Source organism: Pseudophryne corroboree, chromosome 9 (genome assembly GCF_028390025.1).
Source record: "Pseudophryne corroboree isolate aPseCor3 chromosome 9, aPseCor3.hap2, whole genome shotgun sequence".
Lineage (NCBI taxonomy): Eukaryota > Metazoa > Chordata > Amphibia > Anura > Myobatrachidae > Pseudophryne > Pseudophryne corroboree.
Window position 1 is genome coordinate 467,888,396 of NC_086452.1, and position 16,972 is coordinate 467,905,367.

General features: G+C 45.8%; 1 protein-coding gene across 4 annotated transcripts in view; it reads left to right on the plus strand.

Moving 5' to 3' along the window:
- Positions 1 to 13,136, plus strand: part of LOC134958617 (inter-alpha-trypsin inhibitor heavy chain H3-like) — a 167,777-nt gene extending 154,641 nt beyond the window's left edge. For all 4 annotated transcript variants that reach the window (XM_063941325.1, XM_063941326.1, XM_063941327.1 and 1 more), the window contains one exon: positions 12,818 to 13,136. In XM_063941325.1, the coding sequence (XP_063797395.1) occupies positions 12,818 to 12,947 (130 nt within the window). In that variant the 3' untranslated portion in view covers positions 12,948 to 13,136. The remainder of the gene's footprint in view (positions 1 to 12,817) is intronic.
- Positions 13,137 to 16,972: the final 3,836 nt, after the last annotated feature.

The window sequence follows — 16,972 nt, forward strand, 5'->3', positions numbered from 1 at the left end:
ACCGGGAATTGTTGGCTATTAAGGATGCACTTGAGGAGTGGAGACACTGGCTTGAGGGGGCTAAGTTTGTGGTCTCAATTCTCACCGACCATAAGAATTTGGCATATTTAGAGTCAGCGAAGCGTCTCAATGCCAGGCAGGCACGATGGGCTTTGTTTTTTGCTCGCTTTAATTTTTTGATAACATATCGCCCTGGGTCAAAAAACATCAAGGCTGATGCGCTCTCGCTGAGTTTTGCTCCTATCCAGGAGACCACCGAGGAGCCGTTGCCCATTGTGTCCCCATCATGTATTAAAGTGGGCATTACCCAGGACCTCTTGTCATTAGTCCTTACAGCACAGGAGCAGGCTCCTCCAGACCTTCCGGTAGGTCTTTTGTTTGTGCATCCTAGGTTAAGACAGCGAGTGTTCCTGGAATTCCATGCCAAGAAGTCGGCAGGTCACCCGGGTATTGCCAGAACTCGGGAGTTGCTATCTAGGGTGGTGTGGTGGCCCTCGGTGGCTAAGGATGTGGATCAGTGGGTTCGGGCATGTGACATCTGTGCCCGAAATAAGACTCCTAGAGGGGTTCCTGTTGGCCCATTACATCCACTCTCTATTCCATCTAAGCCATGGACCCACATTTCAATGGATTTTGTGGTGGACTTGCCCAAATCCTCGGGGATGACAGCCATCTGGGTTGTCGTTGACAGGTTTTCGAAGATGGCGCACTTCGTTCCACTGGTTGGGCTGCCATCGGCCAGACGCCTGTCTGAATTATTTATGCTGCATGTTGTGCGTCTCCACGGGTTGCCACTTGATGTGGTCTCTGACCGCGGATCCCAGTTTGTGGCCAAATTCTGGAGGGCATTTTGTTCCGATCTCCAGATTTCTGTCAGCTTGTCGTCAGGCTACCATCCGCAGTCTAATGGGCAGACTGAAAGGGTGAACCAGTCCTTGGAGCAGTTCCTCAGGTGTTATGTCTCCAAGTGTCAGACTGACTGGGTTGCTCATCTGTCCATGGCGGAGTTTGCCTATAACAACGCGGCTCACTCTGCTACAGGGATATCTCCCTTCCTTTGTGTGTATGGGCATCATCCTAAGGCCAATTCTTTTGACCCCCTGGACTCCACGCCTGGTGGTTCCTCTGTCGTTTCGGTCCTTAGAGGTATTTGGAGGAAAGTGAAGAAAGCCCTTGTGTCTGTGTCATTAGTGACCAAAAGGGTTTTTGATAAGCGGAAAAGACCCTGCAGCTTCAAATTAGGAGACTTCGTCTGGTTGTCTACCAAGAATTTGAAGTTGAGACAGCCATCTCATAAGTTAGGCCCCCGGTTCATCGGCCCTTATAAGATCACCAGGGTTATCAATCCGGTGGCATTTCAGTTAGATCTGCCCCGCTCTTTGGGTATCAATAAAACATTTCATTGTTCCCTTTTAAAACGGGCGATTAGTAATCCTTCTTCCAGAGGAAGACCTTCCCCTCTTCTGATACGTGGCCAGAGGGAGTTTGTTGTTGAAAGGATTCTTGACTCCAAGATGGTTCGAGGTCGGCTGTCATTTTTGGTGCACTGGAAGGGGTATGGCCCGGAGGAGCGGTCGTGGGTGCGCAGTTGTGATCTTCATGCCCCCAGACTGATACGCTCTTTCTTCTCGCAGTTCCCCGATAAACCCGGTGGTAGGGGTTCTTTGACCCCTCGTCAGAGGGGGGGTACTGTTAGGGTCTCCTGCCCTGTGCTGCCACGTTGTCATGGCAACCGGGAGACAAGTGCTAGCGGAGTAACCTGAGCGCAGCTGATACTCCGGTTCGGGTCTTTTGCTGTGCAGTGGTTACAGGCAGGGGATCCGGTGCTGGTTTTTGTGCTCACAGTCTGTGAGGTCTGAGTGGGGCGTGGACAGCACCTGCTTTATAAGGCCTCTTGTCAGGTTAAGCAGATGCTGCTGAATCTTTGTTGGTTAGTCAGTTCCTGAAAGTTAGCCAGTACTGTGTAGCTTTGTATTTGTTGTTGCTTACTGCAAATAGGCCTGGGGATTTGGTACTACACTCTGCCAATCCAGACCTAGCAGTAAGACTGGAGTCAGTCGTTTAGCCTGCTGAGGTTCTTTTGCTATTCTGTGAACCCAGCAGGTTTGTGGCTGTACTTTCAGACCTGCATGCTTAATCCTCTCTCACTGTGCAGGGCGTCCATGTGTCAGTTTAGTGGCAGTAAACTGAACCTGTGCCCTGCAAGTGAGAATTAGGATTGTGGAGACTCTCCTTGTGTCTATTATTCCATCTCTGACCAAGGAGTTTACTGCCACACCCGTTGGTAACCCTTTAGGGTTTTGCTGTTGCCCTTAGCAACAGCATTTTGGGTTCTCTACGTATTAAAACACAACATCTTGCTTTTTCCATCTGAGAATTTGTAATACTAGGGAGACACCCAGTTTCTTAGCCTCTGGGCTTCTCTGTTCACTTTGTGTTGGTTTTGTTACCCTATCACCTTCTGTGTACATAATGTCATATTTCCCAGTCTGTCTGTGAGTTCATTTGTTTTGCATCCCTCTCTGTTCAGACACCAGTACATTCCTGCAGGCACTGGTGTGCATAACAGTTCAAATACCAGTACATTCCTGCAGGCACTGGTGTGCATAACAATTTCATATGCGGGAGGAAGGCGTATAAGTGGCTTGCCCCAAACTCAGAAGGGTTATGTTATATTGGAAAAGTACTGCCTGAGGTAATGTCTGTATCTCACACTAAAATGAAAGATATTCACAGCGGTGCCCAAGCTCCTTACACTCACACTCATTACGAGCACATCGTTAAACGGCACCTAATAGAAAGAACAGAACATCCGGCCTCTGACCTGATCAATGAATCCACCGGGATTCAATTCCTAATCGCGTTAGATATCACTCGTACCGCCAGAGGAGTGATAAATTATAAATACATATCTGCGCTTGCAAATTTATTAGACAATATCACTGAAATGTATGATGACACATTCAGGTATACCGGAAGGGAGCTCCAAGCTTATAAAACAGAACTGGTTCAGCATAGGATGATTCTCAATTATCTCACAGCTGTGACAGGTGGGTATGGTGTTACCCTAGCAACTCAGTATGGAATAAAGTGCTGCACGTATATCACAAACAGCACCGAGGACCCGGTCGAGGTCATAGACCAAAAGATGGACGACATTCTCCAATTAAAGTGGGAGTTCCGAAGGAAACACAATCTCACCCTTGCCGCTGTGGGTAATGAGCTGACCGGTTGGGTGTCATGGTTGAACCCACGAAATTGGTTCTCTGGTTTAGGAGAATGGACCCAAGGTATTATCATGGATGTAGGGAAATTCCTTTTGTGTATTCTGGGTGTCATCATATTGGTCGGTCTGATATTTAGATGCGTTCGGGTTTTAACAAAGTGTAAACGTAGCGCCCGAGTGATGAGTTTAAGAAGTGAAGATACTGTAATAACAACGACTGATTTGGTTTATGACCCAATGATAGAGACAATGTTGTGATGAAAATGTGATTCCACCGTTTCTTTCACCCGTTTCTCCTTTGTTTTCCTCCAAGGTAAAAAGACATCTGCCTGGAAGAAGAATTTGACAACCTTTTACACAGACAACTGATGGACTATGCCATAGACCCCCATATCCCTAGTACTTTTAATTTTACGCTAGCCCAACACTTTTTGTAAGTCTATGGACATTGATAAAGCTTGTACATCGAGACAAGACAAGACAAGACAAGACCTCAATCGGCAAATGTATAGTAAACTCACATAGTTTATCACTGCATTTACCATAATTGTTCTTTATCTTCATCTCTACAACCTTCAGGTAATGACACACATAGTCGATAGGGAATACAGGCACAGATATCAGCAATCACATATTCCCCCATTCATGTATCATCAACTAAAATGTGCTCCCCCATTTTGTTGCAACCAAAAGCCGAAAAGAGCTCGGTAAAGTTTGACAGCCCATCCACAGACCCGTACCACGGGATAAGAAGGAATTCAAATGTATACTTCGCAATACCTCGAAGCTTGATTTAAAACACGTACGGCACGATGATACATGACCCCCCAAACATGGATTCATACACACATGCTTCTGCTATCTCACTAGGTCATACCCTTTTCCTACCTTCTCCTCTCCTCCCCTACCCAATCATAGAAATGTATTATACATGACATATATTTTTCTCTTTTTGAAATGTTTTAGAAAGTGGCAGTTATTGGTGACTGCCAAAGGGTGGACTGTCAAAGTCAGAAAAATATCACGCTACACATTGCCATATTCGCACCTCATGCGTGTCCCCGCTGCGCGTGCATGAGCTCTCCCGTGCGTGCGCATACTCGCTGTTGCGTGCACCCGCGGGCGCACGGTATGCGCATTTACGGTAGAGTTTGTATGCGTCTAGCGTGCGACTCAATCGTAACATATTTTAACCATATAATGTATTTTGTAGATTATGGTCCCTTTGATAGAATCTGAAAGTTTAGTTAATGTAGCATGTTCATAGACAAAGAGATCCCTCTTTGTTTGATACGAAGGGTCAGACAGGGGTTATACAGTGGTGTTTAGTATCCATCGGAAGAGTATTTAATTAGCAATATTCCGGTGTTGGTTTGAAGCGGATTAATCGCTCGTGCGAATAGTTATGGACATAAGAAGTTTATGAACATTTACTGTATTTGCACTTTATTACCCATGCGGCGGGAAACCCAGTTTCCCACCCACCTGAGCAGTTAGGAATAGTCACAGCCCACCTGTATGAATCAACCTATGACCTTTTGTTATAATGCAAAGACGAATTCCTGTGTCCAATGAACAATAAGAATATAGGGACCATTGTACTGTATTGTGTGTAGTGTATAAAAGGACAAGCCGATCTGGGCCAGCTCTCTATTCTCTTCAACGGTTCTCATCACTGATAATCGGGAGCTGGATATCCAGAAGGCGCATGCGATTGTTTCCCTTTGTGCGTAAGTTTCTCTGCAATCATATTGTCTTTATTGTTATAAGCCATTCTCTCTCGTTCTCTCTCACTTTCTCTCTCTCTCTCTCTCCTTCCCCCTTTAAAAGTAATTGTATCTTTATTGTATTTTATGTGTAGTTACTTGGTTAGATATTCTATGTTATTTTGGTAGTGTATAACTTGTACTGTATTATTCTTTTGCGATTGAACGTTCATTCATTTCCTTAAAAGGCGTTAGACCCTTAGACCGGTATTTGAGTGTTTATTATATTGCAGAGGGTAATAGGAGCGTCTCTATCGCTCAAACAGCTTTAGTGTAAACAAGGTTAAGCAGCGTTATATCGCTACAGTGTTTCAGTACAAGGTCTACAGTATAAGAATATCCTTTCTGCGTGTTACATTCAAGGTCTACTGATTGTTATCTTGTGAGCGTCTGCGCCGCTCGTGATCTCCGCGTGGTTTCGAGCGTCCGCTACGCTGATAGCGTAGCATTACGGTAGTCGCTCACCTATAGTGTGCCCGATACCAACAGCGTATTCTCGCGAGCGTTTGTGTCGCTCGAGCGGCTCACTCCCGATACAGCGTCCGCTACGCTAAGAGCGTACCCTTACGGTACCTCGTGCGCCAATTGCGTACTGTGTTCTTTAACCTTTTAGAGTGTTTTAAATAAGATAAATATTAGGCTTTATCACTGTGTTCAGTGTGCTGCAAATATCTGTGCTCAGTGTGCTGCAAATATCTACGTTCTCTGCCTGAAAAACGCTCCATATCTGTGCTCAGTGTGCTGCATATATCTGTGCTCACACTGCTTTATTGTGGGTACTGGGGACCAGCAGTATTATATAGTAGGAGGAGTACAGTGCAGAGTTTTGCTGACTAGTGACCACCAGTATTATACGTTCTCTGCCTGAAAAACGCTCCATATCTGTGCTGCATTATAGCAGGCGTTAAAGTGGGGGGGAACAAGGTGGAACCAAGTTCCACCACCTGTAATGGTAGGGGGAACTAGTTCCACCATCTTCATTGCCCTGCAAAGTAATTCCAGCAGAAAAGCCCACCCCATCATCTGCTTCAATTGATGATACAGGCGGCACTAGTGTTACTGATGAGCTGCAGCCACCTACTCCTTCCTCAGGTCCTATTGCCTCCATGGTCCTCCTCCATGAGTTCCACCACCTCACTAGGACCACTTTAATCCCTGCATTGTAGTATATGGTAGGAGGACAGTGCATAATTTTGCTGACCACCAGCATATAATATATAGCAGTACGGTACAGTAGGCCACTGCTCTACCTACCTCTGTGTAGTCAAGTATACTATCCATCCATACCTGTGGTGCATTCAAGTTGTGCGCAGTATATAATATAGTAGTATGACAGTGCATAATTTTGCTGACCACCAGTATATAATATATAGCAGTACGGTACAGTAGGCCACTGCTCTACCTACCTCTGTGTCATCAAGTATACTATCCATCCATACCTGTGCTGCATTTTAGTTGTGCGCAGTATATAGTAGGAGGGGACAGTGCAGAATGTTGCTGTGACCACCTGTATATAATATATAGCAGTACGGTACAGTAGGCCACTGCTCTACCTACCTCTGTGTCATCAAGTATACTATCCATCCATACCTGTGCTGCATTTTAGTTGTGCGCAATATATAGTAAGAGAGGACAGTGCAGAATGTTGCTGTGACCACCTGTATATAATATATAGCAGTACGGTACAGTAGTCCACTGCTCTACCTCTGGGTCATCAAGTATACTACAAAAGTTCAGTAAAATGACCCAAAAATCAAAATTAAAAGCGTCTGATGAGAAGCGTAAACTTGCCAATATGCCATTTACGACACGGAGTGGAAAGGAACGGCTGAGGCCCTGGCCTATGTTCATGGCTAGTGGTTCAGATTCACATGAGGATGGAAGCACTCATCCTCTCGCTAGAAAACTGCAGTGCCACTCCTAGATGGGCCAGGTGTTTGTGTCGGCCACTTGTGTCGCTTAGCTTAGTCAAACAGCTACCTCAATGTACCTCTGTTTTTCTTTGCATCATGTGCTGTTTGGGGACTATTTTTTAAATCTGCCATCCTGTCTGACACTGCAGTGCCACTCCTAGATGGGCCAGGTGTTTGTGTCGGCCACTTGTGTCGCTTAGCTTAGTCACACAGCTACCTCATTGTACCTCTTTTTTTCTTTGCATCATGTGCTGTTTGGGGACTATTTTTTAAATCTGCCATCCTGTCTGACACTGCAGTGCCACTCCTAGATGGGTCAGGTGTTTGTGTCGGCCACTTGTGTCGCTTAGCTTAGTCATCCAGCGACCTCGGTGCAAATTTTAGGACTAAAAATAATATTGTGAGGTGTGAAGTGTTCAGAATAGACTGGAAATGAGTGTAAATTATGGTTATTGAGGTTAATAATACTATGGGATCCAAATGACCCCCAAATTCTATGATTTAAGCTGTTTTTGAGGGTTTTTTGTAAAAAAACCACCCGAATCCGACAAAAAATTTTCAGGGAGGTTTGCCAAAACGCGTCCGAATCCAAAACACGGCGCGGAACCGAATCCAAAACCAAAACACAAAACCCGAAAAATGTCTGGTGCGCATCTCTACTTGTGATACGTCTAATATAGAGAGCTGTATCTGGGGATACGTCTAATAACAGAGCCATAACTATCGATACATTTAATATACAGGGTCATATCTGATGCTAAGACTAATATACAGAGGCATATCTGGTGGTAAGTCTAAAATTCAGAACCATGTCTGGTGATAGTCTAATATACAGAGCTGTATCTGGTGATAAGTCTAAAATTCAGAGCTGTATCTGGGGATTAGTCTAATATACAGAACCGTGTCTGAGCATAAGTCTAATATACAGAGCCGTATCTGGCGATCGTCTAATATACAGAGACGTATCTGGTTATAATTCCAATATACAGAGCCATATCTAGTGGTAAGTCTAATCTAAAGAGCCATATGTGGTGGTAAGTCTAATATACAGAACCATATCTGGTGGTAAAGCTAAAATATAGAAACGTATCTGGGGATAAGTCTAATATGCAGAATTATATTTGATAAAAAGTCTAATATGCAGAGCCATATCTGGGGACAATTCTAACATAACGAACCATATCTGGTGATAAGTCTAATATACAGAGCTGCATCTGGGCATAAGTCTAATATACAGAGCCATATCTAGAGATACATTTAATATACAGAGACATTTCTGCTGATAGTCTAATATACAGAGCCGTATCTGGTGATAAGTCTAAAATTCAGAACCATGTCTAGGGATAAGTCTAATATACAGAGCGGTATCTGGAGATCGTCTAATATACAGAGTCTTATATGGTGATAATTCTAATATACAGAGCCGTATCTGGTGATCATTCTAATATACAGAGCCATATCTGGGGATAAGTCTAAAATACAGAGCAGAATCTGGGGATAAGTCTAATAGACAGAGCCGTGTCTTGTGATAAGTCTAATATAGAAAGCTGTATCTGGGGATAAGTCTAATATACAGAGCCATAACTGGGGATACATTTAATATACAGAGTCATATCTGATGATAAGTCTAATATACAGAACCATATTTGGTGATAAAGCTAAAATACAGAACCGTGTCTGGTGATAGTCTATTATGCAGAATTATATTTGATAAAAAGTCTAATATGCAGAGTGATATCTGGGGATAAGTCTAAAATAACGAACAGTATCTTCGGATAAGTCTAATATACAGAGGCATATCTGATGGTAAGTATAAAATACAGAGCCATGTCTGGTGATAGTCTAATATACAGAGCCATATCTGGTGATAAGTCTAATATACAGAGCCGTGTCTTGTGATAAGTCTAATATAGAGAGCTGTATCTGGGGATAAGTCTAATATAAAGAGCCATAACTGGGGATACATTTAATATACAGTCATATCTGATGATAAGTCTAATATACAGAGGCCTATCTGGTGGTAAGTCTAATATACAGAGCCGTATCTGGTGATAAGTCTAAAATTCAGAGCTGTATCTGGGTATAGTCTAATATACAGATCTGTGTCTGGGCATAAGTCTAATATACAGAGCCGTATCTGGCGATCATCTAATATACAGAGTCGTATATGGTGATTATTCTAATATACAGAGCTGTATCTGGTGGTAAGTCTAATATACAGAACCATGCCTGTTGATAAGTCTAATACATAGAACCATATCTGGTGATAAGTCTAATATACAGAGCCATATCTGGTGATAAGTCTAATATACAGAGCCATATCTGGTGATAAGTCTAATATAGAGAGCCATATCTGGTGATTGTCTAATATACAGAGCTGTATCTGGTGATAAGTTTAATATACAGATCTAATTCTGTAGAATTATTACATGCAGAGCCATGTAGTGAGATAAGTCTGACGTGCAGAGCCATGTAGCGAGATAAGTCGGACGTGCAGAGCCATGTAGTGAGCTAAGTCTGATGTGCCGAGCCATGTAGTGAGATTAGTCTGACGTGCAGAGCCATGTAGTGAGATAAGTCTGACATGAAAAGCCATGTAGTGAGATAAGTCTTACATGCAGAGCCATGTAGTGAGTCTGACATGCAGAGCCATGTAGTGAGATATGTCTGACACGCAGAGCCATGTAGTGAAATAAGTCAGACATGCAGAGCTATGTAGTGAGATAAGTCTGACGTGCAGAGCCATGTAGTGAGGTAAATCTGACATGCAGAGCCATGTAGTTAGGTAAGTCAGACATGCAGAGCCATGTAGTGAGATAAAAATTTCGTGCAGAGCCATGTTATGAGATAAGTCTGACGTGCAGAGCCATGTAGTGAGATAAGTGCGACATGCAGAGCCATGTAGTGAGATGTATGACATGCAGAGCCATGTAGTGAGATAAGTCTGATGTGCAGAGCCATGTAGTGAGATAAGCCTGACGTGCAGAGCCTTGTAGTGAGATAAGTCTGACGTGCAGAGCCATGTAGTGAGATAAGTCTGACTTGCAGAGCCATGTAGCGAGATAATTCTGACTTGCAGAAACATGTAGCGAGATAAGTCCGATGTGCAGAGCCATGTAGTGAGATAAGTCTGACGTGCAGAGCCATGTAGTGAGATAAGTCTGACGTGCAGAGCCATGTAGTGAAATAAGTCTGACGTGCAGAGCCTTGTAGTGAGATAAGTCTGACGTGCAGAGCGATGTAGTAAAAAATAAGTCTGACGTGCAGAGCCTTGTAGTGAAATAAGTCTGACGTACAGAGCCATGTAGTGAAATAAGTCTGACGTGCAGAGCCATGTAGTGAGATAAGTCTGACGTGCAGAGCCATGCAGTGAGATAAGTCTGACGTGCAGAGCCATGCAGTGAGATAAGTCTGACGTGCAGAGTCATGTAGTGAGATAAGTCTGACATGCAGAGCCATGTAGTGAGATAAGTCAGACGTGTAGAGCCATGTAGTGAGATAAGTCTGACGTGCAGAGCCATGCAATGAGATAAGTCTGACGTGCAGAGCCATGTAATGAGATAATTCTGACGTGCAGAGCCATGTAATGAGATAATTCTGACGTGCAGAGCCATGCAGTGAGATAATTCTGACGTGCAGAGCCATGTAGTGAGATAAGTCTGATGTGCAGAGCCATGTAGTGAAATAAGTCTGACGTGCAGAGCCATGTAGTGAGATAAGTCTGACGTGCAGAGCCATGTAGTGAGATAAGTCTGACGTGCAGAGCCATGTAGTGAGATAAGTCTGACATGCAGAGCCATGTAGTGAGATAATAATAATACATGAGACATAATACAGGGCCGAAACTAGACTTGTCAGCACCCGGGGCAAGGAAGCATTTTGGCGCCCCCCCCGCATTACACAAAAAATTATCATGTTATCAAATATTTAGAAAGGGGATACCATTGAACAAAATTGCGCCTCATGTGCCCCAAATGTCCTAAGCATCTGTCACATAGCCCCTGTGTGTCCCCACACATTGCACCACATTACTGCACTACATGATTACACTAAGTGCCCTTTATATTGCACTACACTACGTACATGCCCCTATATGCTGCACTACATTACTACACTATCTCCCATACACTGCACTACATTACATGCTCCTATACACTACACTACGTACATGTCCCTATATGCTGCACTACATTACTACACTATCCCCTATATGCTGCACTACACTTCTACACCATCCCCTATATGCTGCACTACATTACATGCTCCTATACACTGCACTACATACCCTATATGCTGTACTATATATTACTTCATTACACTACACTACACTACATCTACATTACCAACAATAACACTGCAAGCAGATATCCCCATTTTACACAGCGCGGCAGGCAGATATCCCCATTTTACACAGCGCAGCAGGCAGATATCCCCATTTTACACAGCGCAGCAGGCAGATATCCCCATTTTACACAGCGCAGCAGGCAGATATCCCCATTTTACACAGCGCGGCAGGCAGATATCCCCATTTTACACAGTACGCAGGCAGATGCCCCCATATTACACAGTACGCAGGCAGATGCCCCCATATTACACAGTACGCAGGCAGATGCCCCCATATTACACAGCACGCAGGCAGATGCCCCCATATTACACAGCGCGCAGGCAGATGCCCCCATATTACACAGTACGCAGGCAGATGCCCCCATATTACACAGCACGCAGGCAGATGCCCCCATATTATACAGTGCGCAGGCAGATGCCCCATATTACACAGTGCGCAGGCAGATGCCCCCATATTACACAGCACGCAGGCAGATGCCTCCATATTACACAGTACGCAGGCAGATGCCCCCATATTACACAGTACGCAGGCAGATGCCCCCATATTACACAGCACGCAGGCAGATGCCCCCATATTACACAGTACGCAGGCAGATGCCCCCATATTACACAGTGCGCAGGCAGATGCCCGCAGATGCCCCCATATTACACAGTACGCAGGCAGATGCCCCCATATTACACAGTACGCAGGCAGATGCCCCCATATTACACAGTGCGCAGGCAGATGCCCCCATATTACACAGCACGCAGGCAGATGCCTCCATATTACACAGTACGCAGGCAGATGCCCCCATATTACACAGTACGCAGGCAGATGCCCCCATATTACACAGTACGCAGGCAGATGCCCCCATATTACACAGCACGCAGGCAGATGCCCCCATATTACACAGTACGCAGGCAGGTGCCCCCATATTACACAGTACGCAGGCAGATGCCCCCATATTACACAGCACGCAGGCAGATGCCCCCATATTACACAGTACGTAGGCAGGTGCCCCCATATTACATAGTATGCAGGCAGGTGCCCCCATTTTACACAGTGCGGCAGGCAGGTATCCCCATAGGCAGGTGTCCCCATTTTACACAGTGCGGCAGCGGCAGGCAGGTTTCAAGTTGGGGGAAGGAGGGGGGAGAGAGAGAGAGAGAATACTTACGTCTTCCTGCTCTTCGGTCCCGCCGCCTCACGTCCCTCGCGCCGGCCGCCTCCTCCTTCATGCTTATCGCCTCTCCCCGAGCGCTCCTGCTCGGGGGGCGGGGCTTCACAGAATGACGCGTTTGCGTCGTGACGTCACGACGCAACGCGTCATTCCGCAAAACTCCGCCCCCCGAGCAGGAGCGCTCGGGAGCGGCGATAAGTAGTAACAAAGTTCCGCGGCGGCCGGGTCTGACTCAGCGCCCCTCTAAATCCTGCGCCTGGGTCGCATGCCCCCCTAGCCCCCCCCTAGTTTCGGCCCTGCATAATACATTTCTCACGTGTTACTGTCTGTTACAGGCAGCCATCTGTAGTCTTTGGGTTCTAATCTGAGAAATATCCTAATTTATCTCCTTTTTGTTTCCTGCTCCAGCATCTGTGACTTAACATCACATGGCGGAAAACAGCAATTACCCTGCGTGAGCGTCGCTGTGAAAGCTGATGATTTCCCCGGTGGAAACAGTATAATTGTCTCAGATATCTTTTATGTTCCGCATAAGTAATAATGTAATAAGGAATACGTGTGCTACTCTGACCAAGTAACAGCAATTCATAAGAAGCTGTAATAATACCTTTTGTGCTTACTTCTTGGTAAAAATACAATGACCTAAGATGTGAAATAAATTGACTGCCAATGAATATGTGACTATGGATCTGTAATAAAAGAATGGTCTTATCTCGGTCCAGACCTACTTTTGCCTATAAAAATCATTTTGTTCATTCACATAAGTCCCTGCCCTGGACACATGATTACACACAAGGGTTCACTTTTGTCAGAAGCCAATTAACCTACCAGCATGCTCCTTGTCATGGAGTATGGGAGGAAACCCACACAAAAACCAATGAGAATGATCCTTTCCTGTCGGCATCTCTGTATGACATGCCCCTTGTAAAAGTGAGAGAAAGACGAAACGCTTCGGGTGATTCAAGTAGCTATAAAAGGAGCCAACCTGCTGGAATGGCCAAGTGTACTTCAGCAAAGTCTGTTCCAAAGGAGTATACCCAATTGGTTTTACAAAAATTATTTTAGAAAGTACGAACCATTATCCAATTTTATAGATATAGAATAAATATAATTTGATGAAATACAAAAAAAGTTGTAGCCTGTGACCTTGGGTGATATCAGTGAAAGGGTCTTTTTACAGGAGCATTACAGAAGATGGGAAACTGAAAAGAAGTTACAACTGACGTGTGACATATATCAAGAAAAAAAGAAAAGACCATCCATTTCTCCATTCCATTACTCAGAAGATAAGCAACAATACAGAACACATTTATGACTATCTGTCTATCTATCTATCTATCTATCTATCTATCTATCTATCTATCTATCTATCTGTCTGTCTGTCTGTCTGTCTGTCTGTCTGTCTGTCTGTCTGTCTGTCTGTCTATCTATCTATCATTTCCTGTTTATTCCTATTTATAGTGTCACCATCATCAAATTGTTTATAGTACATCACACATTCTGTAATACTCGGCAATCTTGCAGTTATGACATGTCTAGGTGAAATATACATAACATGAATACACAATAACACATACATGAGCAGACTGGAGTATAATAATAATAATACATACATGGGTAGTTATTAACTATAAATGACTAATATGGCTACAAGTATGAATTATATGCATGTGAGCAAATAAACAGCAAAAGAGTTAATATTAGACATGATGAGAAGAGCATCTGAGGCAAAGAGACATGAGACATAGGATGCAGCGGAGTGTGTTCATGAGAGAAGATAAGGAGGAGGCATCAGAGATTGTAGGTGCAAAGAGACATGAGGGTTTATTTACTAACTAGGTGATTCATCGCACCCTACGGGTGCTCTTCGCACTGTCGTAAGGGGCTACGCCCCCTTAACCCTTGCACACCCTTGTGGCGTGCAATATTTTTATTATATGAAGTATTACATCCAATCATAATTGTGTGAGTGGTTAAATATAGCACGGAGAAAGGGCGTGCAATGGTTAAGGGGTGGAAGCCCGGCGTGAACAGCGCACGCAGGGTCTGATGAATCACCTAGTAGGTGCTGTGGTTGGGGGAGTGGCGGGTGCGGGGATGGGAACCTGGGGTGCCGCGGGAGGGGTGGTTGCGGTGGTGCCGCAGGTGGGGGAGGGGCTGGTGCGGAGGTGCCACAGGTGGGGGAGGGTGCGTGGGTGCCACGGGTGGTGGTCCGGAGCCACTGCTGGTGGGGGAGGAGCAGTTGTGGGGGTGTCCCGGGTGGGGGAGGGGCAGATGCGTTGGTGCGGCAGGAGCGGGGTTGCTGCAGGTGGGGGGGGGGGGCCTGGAGCTACCGCGGGTGCTGGAGAGGGTGTGTGGGGGTGCCACGGAAGGGGCCCGGAAATACTGTGAGTGAGGGAGGGGCAGGTAATGCTTATCCTGCTTCTCCTCCTGTCAGTAGCTAAGCTGCTGTCCTCCCTTTGGCAGTGGCTCTCCCGGAGACTCACACAGCAGGCAGTCACTATTGTTTGCGCCGGTGTCCCAACGCTCCGCATTACAGGGAAGGAGATGCACTCAATAAACTACAGCTCCCAGCAGCCCTAAGGGCCGGAATGCTTAGGCGCTAAGGCCTGCTGGGAGTTGTAGTTTATTTAGTGTGTCTACTTCCCTGTAATGCGGCGCGTTGGGACACTGGTGGTAACAATAGTGACTAGTTGGCAGAACTGAGTGACTGGCTGAATCAATGTAAAAGGTGAGAGTGCTGTGCGGTGTCAGTGTCAGTGACACTGCACACAGGCCCGGCGCTAGCCGCTCAGCAAAGAGATGCAGTGCAGGGAGGCACCAGGAAGGAGAGGCGTTCTCCCTGCTCTGCATCCCTGTGCTGAGCTTCTGCTACTATCCCTGCTGCTGCCGGCTGCTGTCACACATGCAGCGGCGCCAAAAGCACAAAACCTTTTCTCCCCCACGACGCCGGCAGCACAAAGCCTCCTCTCCCCCCTCTCCCCCCCTGTGTGACATTCAGTGGCCGGGACGGAGGCAAAATGGGCGGAGCTAGATGGGAGTAAGGGGCAGAGCTACACGGGACCATGCTGCAGCAGGAGGATGAGCTGCTGCAGCTTTGGCCAGGCAGACTTCATTAGATAAGTGTCTGGAAAGAGAGTGAGTGTGTGTGTGTGTGTGTGTGTGTGTGTGTGTATACACAGTGTCTGTGTATATTGTGTATATGTGTGACTGTGTATGTGTGTAATGTATGTACAGTATGTATGGGTGTTTGTATATATATGTGTCTGTTGTGTGTGTGTATGTGTGACTGCTGCATAATGTGTGTAACCGTCACTGGTACAGGGGGCGTTACGTGTGTAAGCTGCACTGGTACAGGGGGGGCGTTATGTGTGTAAGCGTCACTGGTACAGGGGGCGTTACGTGTGTAAGTGTCACTGGTAGAGGGGACATTACGTGTGTAAGCGTCACTGCTACAGGGGGTGTTACTTGTGTAAGCCTCACTGGTACAGGGGGGGGCGTGACATGTGTAAGCGTCACTGGTTCAGGGGGCATTACATGTGTAAGCGTCTCTGGTACAGGGGGCATTACATGTGTAAGTGCCTCTACTACAGGGGTCATTATGTGCGCTGTGCGTTTGTAAAGTATGCAAGGGTGCAAATTTATAGTTTGCAGGGGGGCGGCGAACACTCTAGCAACGGCCCTGACTGCACACCCACTGCACTGCACAGCACTATCACCTTTTACATTGATTTAGCGTCCAGACATTACCCTCCGCGATATCACCCACTCTATCCGTTACATTAGCCATCTCGGGGCTTCCAGGCCGGCATCCCAGTGTTATTTTAACAAGTACATCCATGTACTTGTTAAAATAATAAAATGAAATAACCGAACCACGAACTGAAAGGGTTCCCATGTTTACACATGGAACCCCTTTCCCCGACTGGCGGGACCCCCGTGACTCCTGTCAAAGAGGGTCCCACCAGCCAATCAGGGAGCGCCACATCATGGCACTCTCCTGATTGGCTGTGCGCTCCTGCCCTGTCAATCAGGAGGAGCGCACTGGTTACAATGTAGCGTAGCGGCGCTCCATTATAACCAATGTTGGGAACTTTGCAATCTGCGGTTAATCGCAAGTTAATTGGGGTCACCCACAAGAGTGACCCCAATTAACTTGCGGTTAACCGCAGACTGCAGAGTAATGTGTGTAAGTGGTGCTACTGTGTAGCATAATTTGAATAATAGAGACTATTGTGCAGCCTAATATGAATCTGTATTATTTTGTGGCCACGCCCCCTCCCCATGAAGCCACACCCCTATATTTCAACACTGAGCTTTCTTGTCAGCTTTCTATTGAAGCTCCACACTGAGCTTTCTTGTCAGTTCTGCTCTCTACTGAGGCTCCATACTGAGCTTACAACTCTGCTCTCTACTGAGGCTCCACACTGAGCTTTCTACTCTGCTCTCTACTAAGGCTTCACAATGAGCTTACAACTCATGTCTTTGCTGAGGTTCCACATGGACCTTTCTATTCAACTCTCTACTGAGTCTCAACACTGAACTTTCTTCTCTGCTCTCTAC